Below are 15,980 nucleotides of genomic sequence, written 5' to 3'. Positions count from 1 at the left end.
TTTATCAGTCTTTTTCTTTAATGTTACTGCTTTTTGTCCTTTAGTTTTTCTCTACCCTGGAGTCATGAGGGTATATTGTTTTAACTTTGTTTTCTTTTTCACACTTACCTGTATAATCCATCTGCAGTGGATTTGTGTGTATAGGTGAGGTAGGAATCAAAGTTTTTTAGATATGTAGAGCAGTTGACTGAAACCATTTATAGAAAAGTTCATCCTTTTCCTCTTTGTTTTGCAGCCATAGTCATAGATCAGGTGTCTATGGATTTATTTGTCTGTTTGTAGGCTCTCCTTTATTCTATTGGTGTATATTTCTATCTTGAGCTGGTGTCACACTGCCTTAATTACAGTATTGAGTCTTACCAAACAAGAACATGATCTGTCCCATTGATTTAGTTATTTAATCTCTTGGTGTTTCAGCGTTTTCTGTGTATTATAGAACTTTTTAAAAGATTTATATCTGGTTTGTGGTATTTTTGGATTATATTCAAACTTCAAAATTTTTCATTTTCTTGTGAGTCTGATATACAGAAATCAAATTGGTTTTGAATGTTGACCTTGTATTCATCAACGCTGTGAAACCCACTTACTCTGATAACTATAAGTAGATTTTTGAGTACACAGTCACATCTATAAATAATTGCAATTTTATTTATTCCTTTCCAGCTGTCGTCCAGGATCCTTAGTACAATGTTGAGCAGAAGTGTTATGATAGTGTGCATTCTTACATTCTTATTCTCAAAGGAAAAGCTGTCAAAAATTCGTTGAGCATGTTTTTTGAAGATTTTTGGTAGAAACTATCAAATTAAGGAAGATTCTATTCTTAGTTTACTAAGAGATTTTTATCATGCATGGATAATGGATTTTATCAAATACCTTTTCTGCCTCTAATGAGATTATACAATTATGCTGTTTTTTATGTTAAATTTGTAATATATTGAATTACATTGATTTTTCAATTGTTAAACCAACTTTCATTCCAGAAACAAACCTATCTTGCTGGGATTCAGTATGCCATTATTTTATTTTGAGTTTCTCATGTGTAAGATTATTTAGTTTCCCTTTCTCCAGATGTCCCTTGTCAAGTTGGTACCAAGATTATGCTAGGCTCAGAAAACAAGTGGAGAGTTTTTTTTTTTTTTTTCCTATTCTCTGAAAGAGTTTTTATAAGATTGAGGTTATTTTCTCCATAAATGTTTAGTAGAGACCTTTGTCTGATGAGACATTTGAGTTATTTTTGTTGTTTTTTAATTTAAATTTTTATACAGTTTTTAAAGGTTACACTCCATTTACAGTTATTACAAAATATTGGCTATATTCCCCATGTTGTACAATACATCCTCGTAGTCTGTTCTACACCCAATAGTTTGTACCTCCCACTCTCCCACCCCTATAACAAACTAGTGGTTGGTTGCCAGTGAGGGGAGTGCAATTGAGTTATATTTTTTATTATTTTTGTTGTTGTTCAAATCTTGTTATTTTGAATGTATACTAGACATTGTATTTACAGAGGTCTTTGTAGATAAAAACTTGGAGCTTGGGGTGATGGTAATTTCTTCCAGAGAGGATTTATGTTGCTTCTTCTGGGAAAAGATGCCCCAATGTTGGGTTCACTTCCTTGGACTTCTGTCCCTCCCCTAATCCTGGATGTGTGATTTTTGTAATTTTTGTAATTCTTTTGTAACTCCTCAGTCTTCAAGCAGCTTTTCCATCTGTGCTCAGTAGGATGGTTGGATCAAATTACCTAGGTAATCAGAGCAGAAGTCACCCTGTTGTGGGGGTTCTAGATAAATATTTTATCTCTTGCTCTCCTGTCTCATGTCTCCTAAAGTACTAGAATCTAGGGGCTATGCATTTATATTCCAAATATGTAATAGTGTCTCATTTTTTGTTTTATTTCTCCTACAACTCTTATACTTTACTGGGTGATTTTCTTTGAAGACTTACTGGTGTGTTATTTCTCTCATTTCTCTTCCATCATTTATAGTAAAGCCAAGTTGTTTCTGTTTAAATAAGTTTCTAACCTTTGCTGACCTCAAAACTTATGTTGCAAACTTATGTTTTGATGAAGAGAACTAAAGCTGAACAATATGAGAGCATTTGGACTTAAGAGTGGCCTATTATTTTTTCTTAAGCAAACTAAAATGTGGTGCTTACAATGTGTTTTTAACATAAACTCTTACTTTACAGAACGCTTTGGATAAACAAGAAGAATTGACACCTCTTGGAGTCCACTTAGCACGATTACCAGTTGAGCCACACATTGGAAAAATGATTCTTTTTGGAGCTCTGTTCTGTTGCCTTGACCCGGTGCTCACCATTGCTGCTAGTCTTAGCTTCAAAGATCCCTTTGTGATTCCATTGGTAAGAAAGATACAAGTAAAAGGCCAGGTATTTTTAGATACACAGGGTAGTTGTTTGCTTAGATAGATTTTTCATTGGCTTTTTATTAGAATGCCATTCTCTGTTATATACCATCAGAGCAATTTAAGTTGCCTTCATCTGTTTTAAGGGAAAAGAAAAGGTCGCAGATGCAAGAAGAAAGGAATTGGCAAAGGATACTAAAAGTGATCACCTGACAGTTGTGAATGCATTTGAGGTAAAAGGAATATATTTAAATTTTTAAAATCTGTATTATAGTTGTCAGGAATAAACTGCTAAGTGAGAATGCCTAAAATTAGGTGAACATTTGGGAGAAAAATTGTACATCATTTTTCAATTTTGTGATAGCTCATTACATTTACCCTTTTGGAAAAAAGTCTGTATTTGTGTTTTGATAACAATAGAACAAGTGAACAATTTATTTTAAAGTTTTATTTGCTATTATTCTTTTGTATCTTTGTCTTACTGACATTTATGACAGAAGGTCCCTTTTTGTTCATTAATAAACTATACCTGTATTCAGATTTAACATTTTTGATAGAGCATGATAGTCATGTACACTATTCAGGATAAAGAGGCTTTATCTCTTATAGACAGGCTTATCCGAGGATAAATATTTATCATCCATCTTTACAACATTTAAATGTAATTTGGTGTATAGAGACAGCATCTTTTTACTGTAGTTCTAGTCTCAGTTTTGTACTACGTATTATGGGAAAGTTTATATTTTTTTTCTTTTGAGCTCATTCAGTATTTTTTCCCATCTTCCCTCCTTCTCTAGCTTAAAGCAAAGTAAAACAATATATTTTTGAAGTTGAAAATATATAATAGCATTGAAATTTGTTCAGCAAAGTGCTCATTTTGATTAATACAATCATGTACAGAATGGTGCTATTTTATGTAAAATGCACAGTATGTTACTATATAACTTGCTCTTTTTTGTGTAAAGAAAGGTCTGCAAATTCAGTTTTGGTTATCTCTTAACGACTAGGATCATGGGGAGTTTATGTTTTTTTAGTTTGTTAATTTGGAAATTCTTTGAATTTTTTAAAAGAAAATGAAATATCAGTAGAAAGTAAAATTATTACCAAAATAAAGACAAACTGGTAAGCAGTCTTTGCTTTGGGAAACAATATCAATACTTTTCTTCATAGGGCTGGGAAGAAGCTAGACAACGTGGTTTCAGATGTGAAAAAGACTATTGCTGGGAATATTTTCTGTCTTCAAACACACTGCAGGTAATGGTGAATGTTTTGAAGTGATTCTCATATGTTAGGTTAGGGACTTATATGTATTTTGTGTAGTCAAATCTATAGCAAAAAGTTAAGTTTTTGCTTAACTTTTGTGTGAGTTTGTCTTATGAAGTTGAATCATTATACAGAATCATAAAAGGAATCTTTATTAAATCAACTGCAACAAAACAAAAAGGGTGTATAGCATAATAAACAAAAAACTGATGTCTAAGGAAAAAAATGAGTCCAGAGTTCAGCAGGAAAACACAGAGAGGTTCGATTACTGTTCCTGCACCCACACTTTAGTTGCCATTTTGATAATTCATCCTGAAAATTTTCACTAATACTCCTAAAATCTGTTTTAAAATCTCAGATAGAGCAAGTATCTTTTCTTTAACTTTTGGGTAGGTATTTTTATCTTCAACTGACTTAGTGTAGTGAGAAAACACTGGACAGGAGGCATTTGTGAAATAGAAGAAAGTGAACAATTAATAGGGCAGATGCACATCAGACTTCAGACTCTGCACTGAACTGGAGAAGTGATCTCAAGCCAGTAGGAGTAGAAATATCCTCACCTTCCCCCATTACATGTACACTCCATCTTTGTGGCATAGATTTAACAAATCTACGGGAGTAAAAGAACCCAGAATCTAGCATATTTAATCAAAAGTGCCCAAACATTAACAGAATGAAAAGAAGGGTAATGACTGAAAGATACTACAGCCAATGGAAAAAAAGGTAATAGGTGTCTCTACATAGAAAATTTAAGAGTAATTGAATATGTATTTAGAGATATATTGTAAGAACATTTCCCTTAAGTGGAAAAAATGAAGTGAAGTACAGTATGAAAAGATGGTTGACTCCAACCAAGTGTTTTTTGAAAATATTATATCCAGTCAAGATACTAATTCAAGTATAAAGAAAAATGACAGGCATTCAAGAAAGCACTTGAGATACTGTGCTCATGAGTTGATCTTGAAATATTTACTGACAATGAAATGCTGCCTATTAAGAAGTGAATCAGAAAGAATTCAGGAATGGAGAGTACATGCTAAGTCAGCTGGTGGTAGATACTGAAATTAAATATGGAAAAATGCAAAACAGTATTGGGAATTATGGATACAGAATAAAAGTTATTATCCTGAACAATATAAAATAATGGTGATAGAAGCCAGGAGATGACCTAGAGAATCAGTTATAAGAGAATGTAGGTGGGGAAACTAAAGTCACATAATTCATAAAAGGAATATGTACTTAAACGTGACAATTTTATTTCTCATAATCTCTTACTTTAAGCTCACAAGGATCCTTTATTAAATATCTCTTACGATTATAAAAATGTAAGATCCATCTAGTTCAGTTTCATTTCTTTTTAACTTCCTTAAATTGAACTAAAATTAATTTGAATGCTTTTATAAAAACAGCTTCTGTATTTACGTTATCCCATGGTTAGGGATAGCATTTTTGTCTAATTCTTCTGTCCATATAAGTGCATAGTGTCTGCAATATTATTTACTTAGTTAATGATATTTCTGACAGTATTGAGATTAGGGTAGTCTTCTTTTGTACTTTGCTATACTGCTTGAATGCTTTTTATAATGAGTCATGTATCATTTTTACCCAAAGAGTGATTTTTCTTATAAATAAACACAAGAAACAGGCCTTAAGCTTTTGTGCCAGGATGTAACAGTAGTTAATTTTCAGTGGTACATATATGGACGTTGGTTATTTTCTCTATGCTTTCCTGTTTTGTTTTTTTTTTTTAAAATATGGGGTAGAGAGCAATTTTGAAAATTATGAGCCTTTTTGTAAACTGAAGTAATCCTTAAACATCAGTTGTTATTCCCTACAGCAGGCAAGCCTTAAGATTGGACAATAAATATTTTTGGCTTACAATCCATACAGTTTCTGTTGCAACTGCTCACCTCTGCCACTATAATGCAAAAGCAACCAAAGATAGTGTGTAGATGAATAGGTGTTGTTTTGTTCCAATAAAACTTTATTGACAAAAACAGGTTTTTATAAATTTTGTAGTTTACCAACCCCTGCTCCAAAACATCACATTTTTGCAAAAGTGTTTCATAAAGCAGGGAAAGCTCAAAGCTAAATTTATTTATGAGTACATGCTTTATAACCCCTGTCAATTTGTGTGAAAGGTATTCTAGTTCTGTTTGTTACCATTGCTCCCTAGATGCTGCATAACATGAAAGGGCAGTTTGCTGAGCATCTTCTTGGAGCTGGATTTGTAAGCAGTAGAAATCCTAAAGATCCAAAATCTAATATAAATTCAGGTAAAGCAGAAAATACAGCGTAAATAACTTGCTGTTGTTGTCAGTTGTATCCGTATTTTACTTTTTTTTCTCTACCTTCCCACCCCCAATAGATAATGAGAAGATAATTAAAGCTGTCATCTGTGCTGGTTTATATCCCAAAGTTGCTAAAATCCGACTAAATTTGGGTAAAAAAAGAAAAATGTAAGCATTGAAGATTATTATGAATTATTTGTAGTTCTCTCAAACTTTCGAAATCCTCTACTGCAACAGGGCTTACATTGTACATTTGTTCTTACTCATAATAGGGCCATATCCTTGTTACTGTTGGTCATTGAAGAGAAGGCAGACTGTTTACCGTGGGCATCACTTTCCCTCATAGCACATCCCTGGAGTCTGCTCCTTCATCACCCATTTTTCCCAAAGAATGTTAGTGAAATATAATCAATGTAAATTTGAGAACAGTAAGCCAGCTATACCTTGTTTAGAGTAAATTTTGTTTCAGGATTTTTTTTCCTCTCTTTTAAAACAAGTAATTCTACTTGAGCTCTTTGAATAAAAATGTGATTTTACTATTTTGAGAAATAAAGTATAACTTTAAATGTATGTACAAATAGAGTCAGCCTTAGTAGTAATTGGAGACAACAAATAAGGCATATTTTTGCCCAGTAAAAGAATTCATTCCAGTGAGGAAAAAGAGAAACTGAAAGTCACAAATGGCTAGTGGTATGTGAATTGGTGCCACCCTTTTGGAAGACAGTTTAGATTAGAGTTATGTATCAGCAGTCATTAAAATAGTCACTGGCCCCGTGGATTCATAAGTGAATATTTTAATTTAATATGTTCTAAGGAAGTAATTCCAAATGTTTTTTGACAGGTATATTGTAAACAACATAGATGTCTAGTAGCAGTGGGGAAATTATGGTTTTATAAGACCATATTATATGGCATTTCTGTTAGGCGTATAAAACATCACTGTATATTGACATAAAATATTTGAACTGATGTTAGATGAAAAAGTTGGATGTTCTGTAAGCATGAAAAAATATAGACCTCAGAGATAGCCTAGAGTGCAGCAGTGCAGTGGTTCTCAACCTGGGTGATTTTGCCTCCCTGGGGACATTCGACAATGTCTGCAGACATCTGTGGTTGTTATAAGTGGAGGAGTCTGTACTACTAGCATCTAGTACGTAGAGGTCAGGGATGCTACTAGGCATTTCATAATGCACAACAGAAAATTCAATATGTCAAGAATGCTGATGTTGAGAAACCCTATTCTCACATGGAAGATTATGGGTAACATGAATTTTAATCACTGAAGTTGGATTATCCACATTTTAAGTGATCTGAGTACTTTTTTGACATCAGTACTTCTCCATATCTATCCCTAAACTTACAGGTAGCTTAACAGAGAGACTCCTCGAAATACAAACATTTTATATATCCCTCTGCCATCCTGGGAAGGCTTTATGAAAGAAAGGTAGTTCTCTTTGGGTTTATGCTTTGTTTTGGTCTAGTGCAGGGGTCAGCCCATTTTGGCATACTGGCTAAGAGTTTAAGTTTTTGTTGGAACACAGCTGTGCCTGTTTGTTCACATGTTGTTTGTGCCTGCTTTCCAGCTGCACTAGCAGAGTTGAGTAGTTGTGACAAAAGGTCCACAAAGCATAAAATATTTTCTCTCTGGTCCTGTATAGAAAAAGTTTGCCAAACCCTGCTGTTCTGGTGATGTAGGGTTGCAGGATGGCATTGGTTAAATTGACTGTGCGGTGAGGAAAAACAGTTGCTGATTTTATTCTGAATAATGGCTCATGACTGTGATTCAGATCTTGGTAGACATATGGATTCTTAGAACCATGAAAAAGATGCTCTTAAAAACAAAGAGGAAGGATTAATGGATTATCAGCTTTATTCTGTAATTACCACTGACTGTATAAACTATCAGACATCTCCCTGTTGAATAATATTAATTAAAGACTCCTACAAATTGAGGTGAAATTTTTGTGACCATCGAAGGAAGGACCCGTAAAAATGGAGAGATTGAACTAGAACTGTGTACATTTATTCCAAGTATTCCTGTTTTGAAGGGGGGGCAGTTCAGTGAATGTGAGACCATTTAAAACATATTTTAGAATAGGTTTTGTGGGGTTTTTTTGTGGGTTTTTTTGCGGTACGCGGCCCTCTTACTGTTGTGGCCTCTCCCGTTGCGGAGCACAGGCTCCGGACGCGCAGGCTCCAGATGCGCAGGCTCAGCGGCCATGGCTCACGGGCCCAGCCGCTCCGCGGCATGTGGGATCTTCCCGGACTGGGGCACGAACCCGTGTCCCCTGCATCAGCAGGTGGACTCTCAACCACTGCGCCACCAGGGAAGCCCTAGAATAGGTTTTTAAAAACCAGTTTTAACTAACTCCCTTTTAAACAAATTTCTTTTTTCATTTTTTTTTGTGGTACGTGGGCCTCTCACTGTTGTGGCCTCTTCCATTGCGGAGCACAGGCTCCGGACATGCAGGCTCCAGATGCGCAGGCTCAGCGGCCATGGCTCACGGGCCCAGCCGCTCCGCGACATGTGGGATCTTCCTGGACCGGGGCAAGAACCCGCGTCCCCTGCATTGGCAGGCGGACTCTCAACCACTACGCCACCAGGGAAGCCCCAAAATACTTCATTTTTAATTTTAGATCATTTCACAGAGTTATTCTGTAAATTGACAGCTGTTTATCAGTATCATGATTTACAGTAAAATGTAGACTATTCTCTTGGTCTGATTCACTTAGAATATTATCAGGTATTTCATTTTTTGTACTTTACTGGTATAGTATATATACTAACATAACTAGGGAATATTTTGTCATCTTTCTAATATGTTGAGTAATTATACCTATAAGAAAAGGATTTTGGGGGCTTCCCTGGTGGCGCAGTGGTTGAGAGTCCGCCTGCCGATGCAGGGGACACGGGTTCGTGCCCCGGTCTGGGAAGATCCCACATGCCGCGGAGCGGCTGGGCCCGTGAGCCATGGCCACTGAGCCTGTGCTCCGGAGCCTGTGCTCCGCAAGGGGAGAGGCCACAACAGTGAGAGGCCCGCCTACCGCAAAAAAAAAAAAAAAAAAAAAAAAAAGAAAAGGATTTTGTATGATTTAGAGTATTCTTATTTAGCCAATTATTTTTCCATGTCTTATTAAAATAAAAATTTGGAAATTTATATTGCAAAAATAAATTGAACTCATCTGTGGAGTTTGTTTTGATTCTGGGATTAGTTTGGAATCCTCTAGAGTTTTGTTTTGTTTTGTTTTTAAACTACATTTTAACTTTTTTAAAGGGTGAAAGTTTACACAAAAACTGATGGACTAGTTGCTATTCATCCCAAATCCGTTAATGTGGAGCAAACAGAGTTTCACTACAACTGGCTTATCTATCACCTGAAGATGAGAACAAGTAGTGTAAGTGAATACATAAAATAACCATGGGTCTGAATAACAGTCTTGTAGTTTTAAAATTGTATAGTTTTCATAATTATAAACAAAATTTATTTTCTTTAAAAAAATTTTTTTATGACATGACTTAATACCTTCTTTAAGCAAATAACCTAAACTTTTAATGTGCAGATCTGTCATGATGTATCTTTGTATTTTAATTAATTGGGATGGTTATTTGATTTGCATAATTTTCTTTCAGAGCCTGCTTTCAAGACATACTGGCATTTTATGGTATATAAGAGTTTACACTTCTCAGAGAATTTTGTTGGCCTGTCAGTATACAAGTATTGGTCAGAATATTAAGTGGGAATTCTGTTGATACATAAATAAAAAGAACTTTAGCTACATTAGTGTTTTGGTTTTATCACTTAGGAAATATTTTGTTTACAGAACAGTGCTATTGATTGAATTGAAACAAAAATATAAAACTCCTTTGTTCTCTGAAGTAAGAATAGCTTGTTTAAATGGTATTTCTTCAAATTTAGTCTCTGTAATTACACTAAAAGGATAATACCTGTTTTAGAAGGAAAGCACTAATAGATTGATACTAGTGATATTATTGAATTAATGTGGCGATAATCCTTTCAGACTCCTTAATGTATTAATTTGCCTTAATTCTCATTATAGATATACTTGTATGACTGCACAGAAGTTTCTCCATACTGTCTCTTGTTCTTTGGAGGTGATATTTCCATTCAGAAGGATAATGATCAGGAAACTATTGCTGTAGATGAATGGATTATCTTTCAGTCTCCAGCAAGAATTGCCCATCTTGTTAAGGTGACTGACTTTACATGATTTGTCTTTGATTCTGCATACAAGTTAGTATGTGGTCTTGTGGTTTTGTTCTTCCAGGTGTTATACATGTTACGTTAAATATTTCTTGCTTTATTTCAACAGAGGAAATTGTGTTGAGAAATTGATTCATAGTTTTTCTGAATTGTTTTCTGAGATAGTTACAGACCAACCATTCTAAATGGCTCAGTGTGATGAAAGTTTGTATTTTTTTACTTAAGTTGGCTACTCATAACCACACTTTAGTTAGTTGCTCATTAGATATTTCAGTCTTTTTGTATAATAGCTTATTAAATTTCTTGTACCAGCTGAAGTCACTTTTACTTATTACATTGTTTGATAGTACATCTGCCTTTGTTGAACATGTATAATTTTTCCAACTTCAGGAATTAAGAAAGGAACTAGATACCCTTCTGCAAGAGAAGATTGAAAGTCCCCATCCTGTAGACTGGAAGGACACTAAATCCAGAGACTGTGCAGTACTCTCAGCTATTATAGACTTGCTCAAAACACAGGAAAAAGCAACTCCCAGGAACTTGCCACCACGATTTCAGGATGGATATTACAGCTGACGGCTTTTCTGTGGTGCCCTGAAAAGCCAGTTTGATAGCCATTTTCCATCATGGTTTAACTTTTGACTAGATGTCAAACCCCAGGACATGAATAATTTTCATGTGTAAGGTAGAAACCTGCAGTAGGTAGTAAATACAGACTTAATGTGCATGAGTTAACAATGTCATCTGTAGCTATTATAAATATACCATAAAAAACAGTTACTCTGTAGTGGTCATGTCCACATTTTGAGAGTATTCCTCTTATATATTTTGAATGTTGTACCACTTGAGAAATTCCTTTGTTCTGTTATGAAATATTAATCTCTCTGCCCACAATGACTGAGTATAGAATCAGTAAAAATAGAATGGTTAGCCAAAAAGCAGTATCAAATAAGAATTTGAACACATCCACATTTCTTCTAATGAAACTTCTATCAGAAGTAAATTAATTTTTTGTAATAAAGCCCAGTATTTAATAAAATGTACAGTGTGTAAATCTCAGCTAGCTTTTTGGGTTGCTTTCTGCATCTCCACCTATCCCTTGGTTTATCTGATGGTTTTTTATCTTAGAATATATTTGTACCACTTTTACATCACCCTGTGCAGTGTAATGTAGCAGTTGAGAGCATGGGTCTAGAGCCTATCTAAGTTCAAATTTTAGCTCCATCACTTACCATATATCTTAGGCAAATTACTTGGCTTCTCTCGGTTTCCTTTTCCTTATCTGTAAAATACAGGTAACAATTATGAGGATTAAATATGTTATCGTATATAAAGTGCATAGACTAGTGTCTGGCATGTATTGTGTACTAAGTTATAGTTATTATTTGAAACATTTTTTAAATAACAATCCATTATGTTAGACTTTTCTTCCCCATGCTCTGAGTGCTGTTTTACCCTCTCAGCCAGTGGAAGCTATTGTGACATGTACTGTATGTTTTCAGCCCTGTCAGATTTTGACAAATACTGTTGGTTGCTATCCAACAGCCATTTTGTCCCTCCCTTCCTGCTTGCTTGTTCATGTGTCCCCTCCTCTGTGCAGCCTTGTTCCCAGGGATGTTGGACCCTCTTCCCCAAGGATTAATTGGATTGTTCTAAGCCAGTCATGCATGGTCTTTTTCTCCTTATAAGTAACTGATGAGGCATGAATATATGAACCTGTCCTGGCTAATGGCAGCTGAGAAGAGATCTGCAAGGGGGCATCTGAGAAGATTTTCCTCACTTTTAGACTTAAAGAAGGAAATTCTGTGTTCCTCCTTTGGACATTGTTTTGTCTGACTCTGGCACTTGGAACTGCTGCAACCCTCTTAGGATCACAAGGTTAGCTCAGCGGGCAGGTGGAAATCACCAGAGTCCTTGATAATGCTAGTGAGCTGTTGAATTATCCGGACTCTGCAACTGCCCTGCACATGGACTTATTCTGACGTAATAAACCCTTCTTTGTTCTAGCCACTTTTAGTAGGGTCTTTTGTATAACTTGGCAGAAGGTATTAACTGAAACACATACTATCCATTGTTTAATGTTTGCTGAGGCTTCTATCACTTACTTTGTGATCTAACAGTTTGACCCTATGTCTGAGAAAAGTTGTAGTACTGGAAATACTGCAAAAAGAGGCATAGGAAGAACATCCTGCTGCACCCTAAAAACTACAGATTTTATTGTGCCTTCCAAAGAAGCCAAAGGAAAGGAGTATCGTATGATGACTGAGATTGATTGATAATTCTATGATGATCTTAACAGCACTGGTTCAGGTACTGCTTCCATTTCTGGGAATGTATGTCAACCTATCATTGCCTTCTAGGGTTCTGAATGTATTTGTGTGTTCTAAGTCAATTCTCTTGGCTAGTATCCCAAAAGTGATCTGCCTCTCACTGAATTCTTGTACTGGGTCATTTTGTGGCATATTAGTTTTGCCCGTAAACTGAAGGTGATCATTAGGTCCTATTCTATAAGAACGTTTGTTTTTATGTTTGTGCCTTTTTTTTTTTTTTTTGGCTTGCTTTTACTATCCAGTTTAAATTCAGTCAGTTGGCCAAAACGGTCTTGGCAGAAAGCATTTAAAAAATCTGTAAAGGGCTTCCCTGGTGGCGCAGTGGTTGAGAGTCCGCCTGCCGATGCAGGGGATACGGGTTCGTGCCCCGGTCCGGGAGGATCCCACATGCCGCGGAGCGGCTGGGCCCGTGAGCCATGGCCACTGAGCCTGCGCGTCCGGAGCCTGTGCTCTGCAATGGGAGAGACCACGGCAGTGAGAGGCCCACGTACCACAAAAAAAAAAAAAATCTGTAAAAACAGATTACTAGTTAATTGGCTGCATGTTCATAGACAAATACTTAATCTCCATAAATGGGGAAAATGTTCCTGCAGAACTGTTTAATAGATGAGCTATTCAGAGAGATCAAAGGAGTTATCACCACCTCCAATTTATGTCTTCTCTATAGCCAGTCAAGATGGAAATTTTGCCTGAAGGTGCTATTTATGTTTTTCTTTTGTTTACAGAATAAGGTGTTATTTAGTGAAAAATGTATTCCAGGGCTCAAAACTATCTGCTATTTGGTAGTTTTAAAGAATAAGATACTAAATTACGAAGAAAACTATTTGCCTCACCATTCTGAGTGATACCAAGGATAACTCTTAAAAAAAAATGACACTGAAACAGAAACTTACAGAAAAACAAAACGAAATAAACCACTGGATAATCTTTACGAAGTGTCTTCGAAAAGTGAGTCCATGCGACACATTTCCTAATTCATTAACTTGGGCAAAAGCTCTAGATACATTTATACCAATATTGCAGGTGATTTTCACTTCTTCATTTTTAAAACAAGGTCCACCCTACAAGTTAGAAATCATAAGAGCTAAAGCAAGAATTTATTTTAGTACTCCATTACCCAAAGTAAATGGTAATTTTCCTTCCCCTCTTTTAGCTCTGAGTTTGTGTATATTTTTAAGTAACTGTGATCATGTAGTATAATCTCATATTTATAATATGCTAATTGTTTTTACATGGCATTTTTATTCTGATTTTAAAAGTACATAGTCATTATAGAGTATCTGGAAGTGCAACATATAAAAAAATGTTACTGCTGTTACAAACTCTTTTTTAATAAGCTTTAAGATATTATTTTATATATAATAGTTACCCAAGTATAATTCTGTGAATTTTGTCAAATGTATAAAGTCATGTAATTGCTATCACCACAATCTTGATATAGAACATTCCTGTCACCTAAGGATCTCCCTTTTTCCCCTTACAGTCAATCCCCTGCTCCCACTGGCAACCATTTGGTCACTAGTTTTGCCTTTTCTAGAATTTCAAATAAATGGCACCATATGTAGTCTTTTGTGTCCAGCTTCTTTCACTTAATGCTTTTGAGATATTTATGTTGCTGTGTATATCAGAAGTTAGTTCGTTTTTTATTATTTAGTATTGCATTGTATGGTTGTACCTGTTGATGGACTTCTTAGTTATTTTGTTTTTTTGCTATTATAAATAAAGCTGCTATGAATATGTGTGTACAGGTCTATGTGTAGATAGATGTTTTCATTTCTCTTGGGTAAATACCTATGATTAGGATTGTTGTGTCATATAAGAAATTGCCAACCTGACTTACAGAGTGGGTATACCATGTTTTACACACCCACCCTCCATATAGTGTGGTTCCAGGTGTTACAAATTCTCACCACTACTTGGGTATTTTTAGTTATTTGTTGTTTTAATTTTTGCCTTTAATGGATGTGGAGTCTCATAGTTTGCTGTGGTTTTGTTTTTTATTTCTATTGAATATAATAATCAGTGATGAGCATATTTCATGTGCTTGCTTGCCATTTTCCTTGGTTGTCTTATATACTTATATGTGTGTTTTGATTTTCCACCTCATATGTTAAGTAATTGGGGCTTTAGGGATATATCTGATTAAAAAGAGAAAGGATTATTCTTTATGAATTTTAGAGCTGCAGAAAATTTTAAGTTCATTGACCTTTAAAATGGCAAAATGTGCCACTCTTCAATAGGCTAGTACAGTGGCAAGAGTTAAGCCACTGTTACCAAGTGCCAGAAGAGAAAAACACCAGTTTTAGGGGTCCATGATGTCAGGAGGTTGCACATCCACCATGAGATGATGAATAGGGCATAATACAAAACATTTCTGGTGTGGGTAAAGGCATGGGAGCGAAGGAAGACGGCTGATGTGGAAGTACTGCAGAGCCAACCTTCAAGACTGCTCAGAGTTTTGGTAGTTTGTGGTTTTCAGTGAATTGGTCCATTTTATCTAAGTTGTTAAATTTATGTCGAGTTGCTTGAATATCCTCTTAACCCTTTTATATCTCTGGAATCTAACAATAGGTGCTCTTTCGTTCTTGACATTGACAGTCTCTTTTTTGGTCAGTCTTGCTAAAAGTTATATCAATTGTGTTCGTCTTTTCAAAGAACTAGCTATTTGTTTCATTGATTTTCTCTGTATTTAAGTGTTGTAGTGCCATAAATTCCTTTCTAAGAACTGCTTTAGCTGCCAACTACATGTTTTGATGTATTCTCATGGCATTCAGTCAGTGTGTTTTTTATTTCTTTATATATTTACCTCTTTGATCCACAAATTCTTTGAGCGTGCTGTTTAATTTCCAAGTGTTTGAAGATTTTCCTGTGGTGTTTCTGTTGTTAATTTCTAGTTTGATTCTTTTATGCTGGTTGGAAAACATACTTTGTATGATTTGTTCCTTTAAATTTGTCAGTTTATGATCCAGAATGTGATCTGTCTTGGTGAATATTACATATCTACATAGAAAGAAAGTATAATCTTCTGTGGTTGGGTGGAGTGTTCGCTAAATAAATGTTAGGTCCCATTCCTTGATGGCGTTCTGTTCTATACCTTTAAGCACTATATTATGGATTTGTCTGTGTTTTCCCTTCAGTTCTGTTTTTGCTTCATGTATTTTGAAGCTCTATTATTTGGTACATACACATTTAGGGTTGTTATTGTCTTCCTCACAGATTGACCCTTTTATTATGATGTAGTATTCTTTGTTCCTGGTAATCTTCTTTGCTCTGAAGTCCACTTTATCTGTTCTAGTATAGCCCCTCCAGCTTTCTTTTGATTGGCATTTGCTTGATACTATTTTTCCATTCACTTACTCTACACTTACCTATATAATTACATTTTAAATGTGTTTCCAAACATATAGTTAGGTCACTTTAAAAAACTACTCTGGGGTTTCCCTGGTGGTTCAGTGGTTAAGAATCCGCCTGCCAATGCAGGGGACACAGGTTCGAGCCCTGGTCCGGGAA

The 15,980-nt window shown here is 35.4% G+C and overlaps 1 protein-coding gene across 2 annotated transcripts in view; it reads left to right on the top strand.

The window, feature by feature from the left end:
* The window catches only part of DHX36 (DEAH-box helicase 36), a gene marked incomplete at its 5' end in the record, with an annotated part of 49,905 nt that extends 38,747 nt beyond the window's left edge, over window positions 1-11,158 (top strand). For both annotated transcript variants that reach the window (XM_079705056.1, XM_079705055.1), the window contains 8 exons: window positions 2,188-2,361; window positions 2,510-2,596; window positions 3,534-3,617; window positions 5,803-5,902; window positions 5,995-6,085; window positions 9,193-9,313; window positions 9,977-10,129; window positions 10,531-11,158. In XM_079705056.1, the coding sequence (XP_079561182.1) occupies window positions 2,188-2,361; window positions 2,510-2,596; window positions 3,534-3,617; window positions 5,803-5,902; window positions 5,995-6,085; window positions 9,193-9,313; window positions 9,977-10,129; window positions 10,531-10,716 (996 nt within the window). In that variant the 3' untranslated portion in view covers window positions 10,717-11,158. The remainder of the gene's footprint in view (window positions 1-2,187; window positions 2,362-2,509; window positions 2,597-3,533; window positions 3,618-5,802; window positions 5,903-5,994; window positions 6,086-9,192; window positions 9,314-9,976; window positions 10,130-10,530) is intronic.
* Between the last annotated feature and the right edge of the window lie 4,822 nt (window positions 11,159-15,980).

This window comes from Hyperoodon ampullatus (assembly GCF_949752795.1).
Source record: "Hyperoodon ampullatus genome assembly, chromosome: 5".
Classification (NCBI taxonomy): domain Eukaryota; kingdom Metazoa; phylum Chordata; class Mammalia; order Artiodactyla; family Ziphiidae; genus Hyperoodon; species Hyperoodon ampullatus.
The sequence above is the reverse complement of the archived record's forward strand: the minus strand, read 5'-3'. Positions and strand labels throughout refer to the sequence as shown.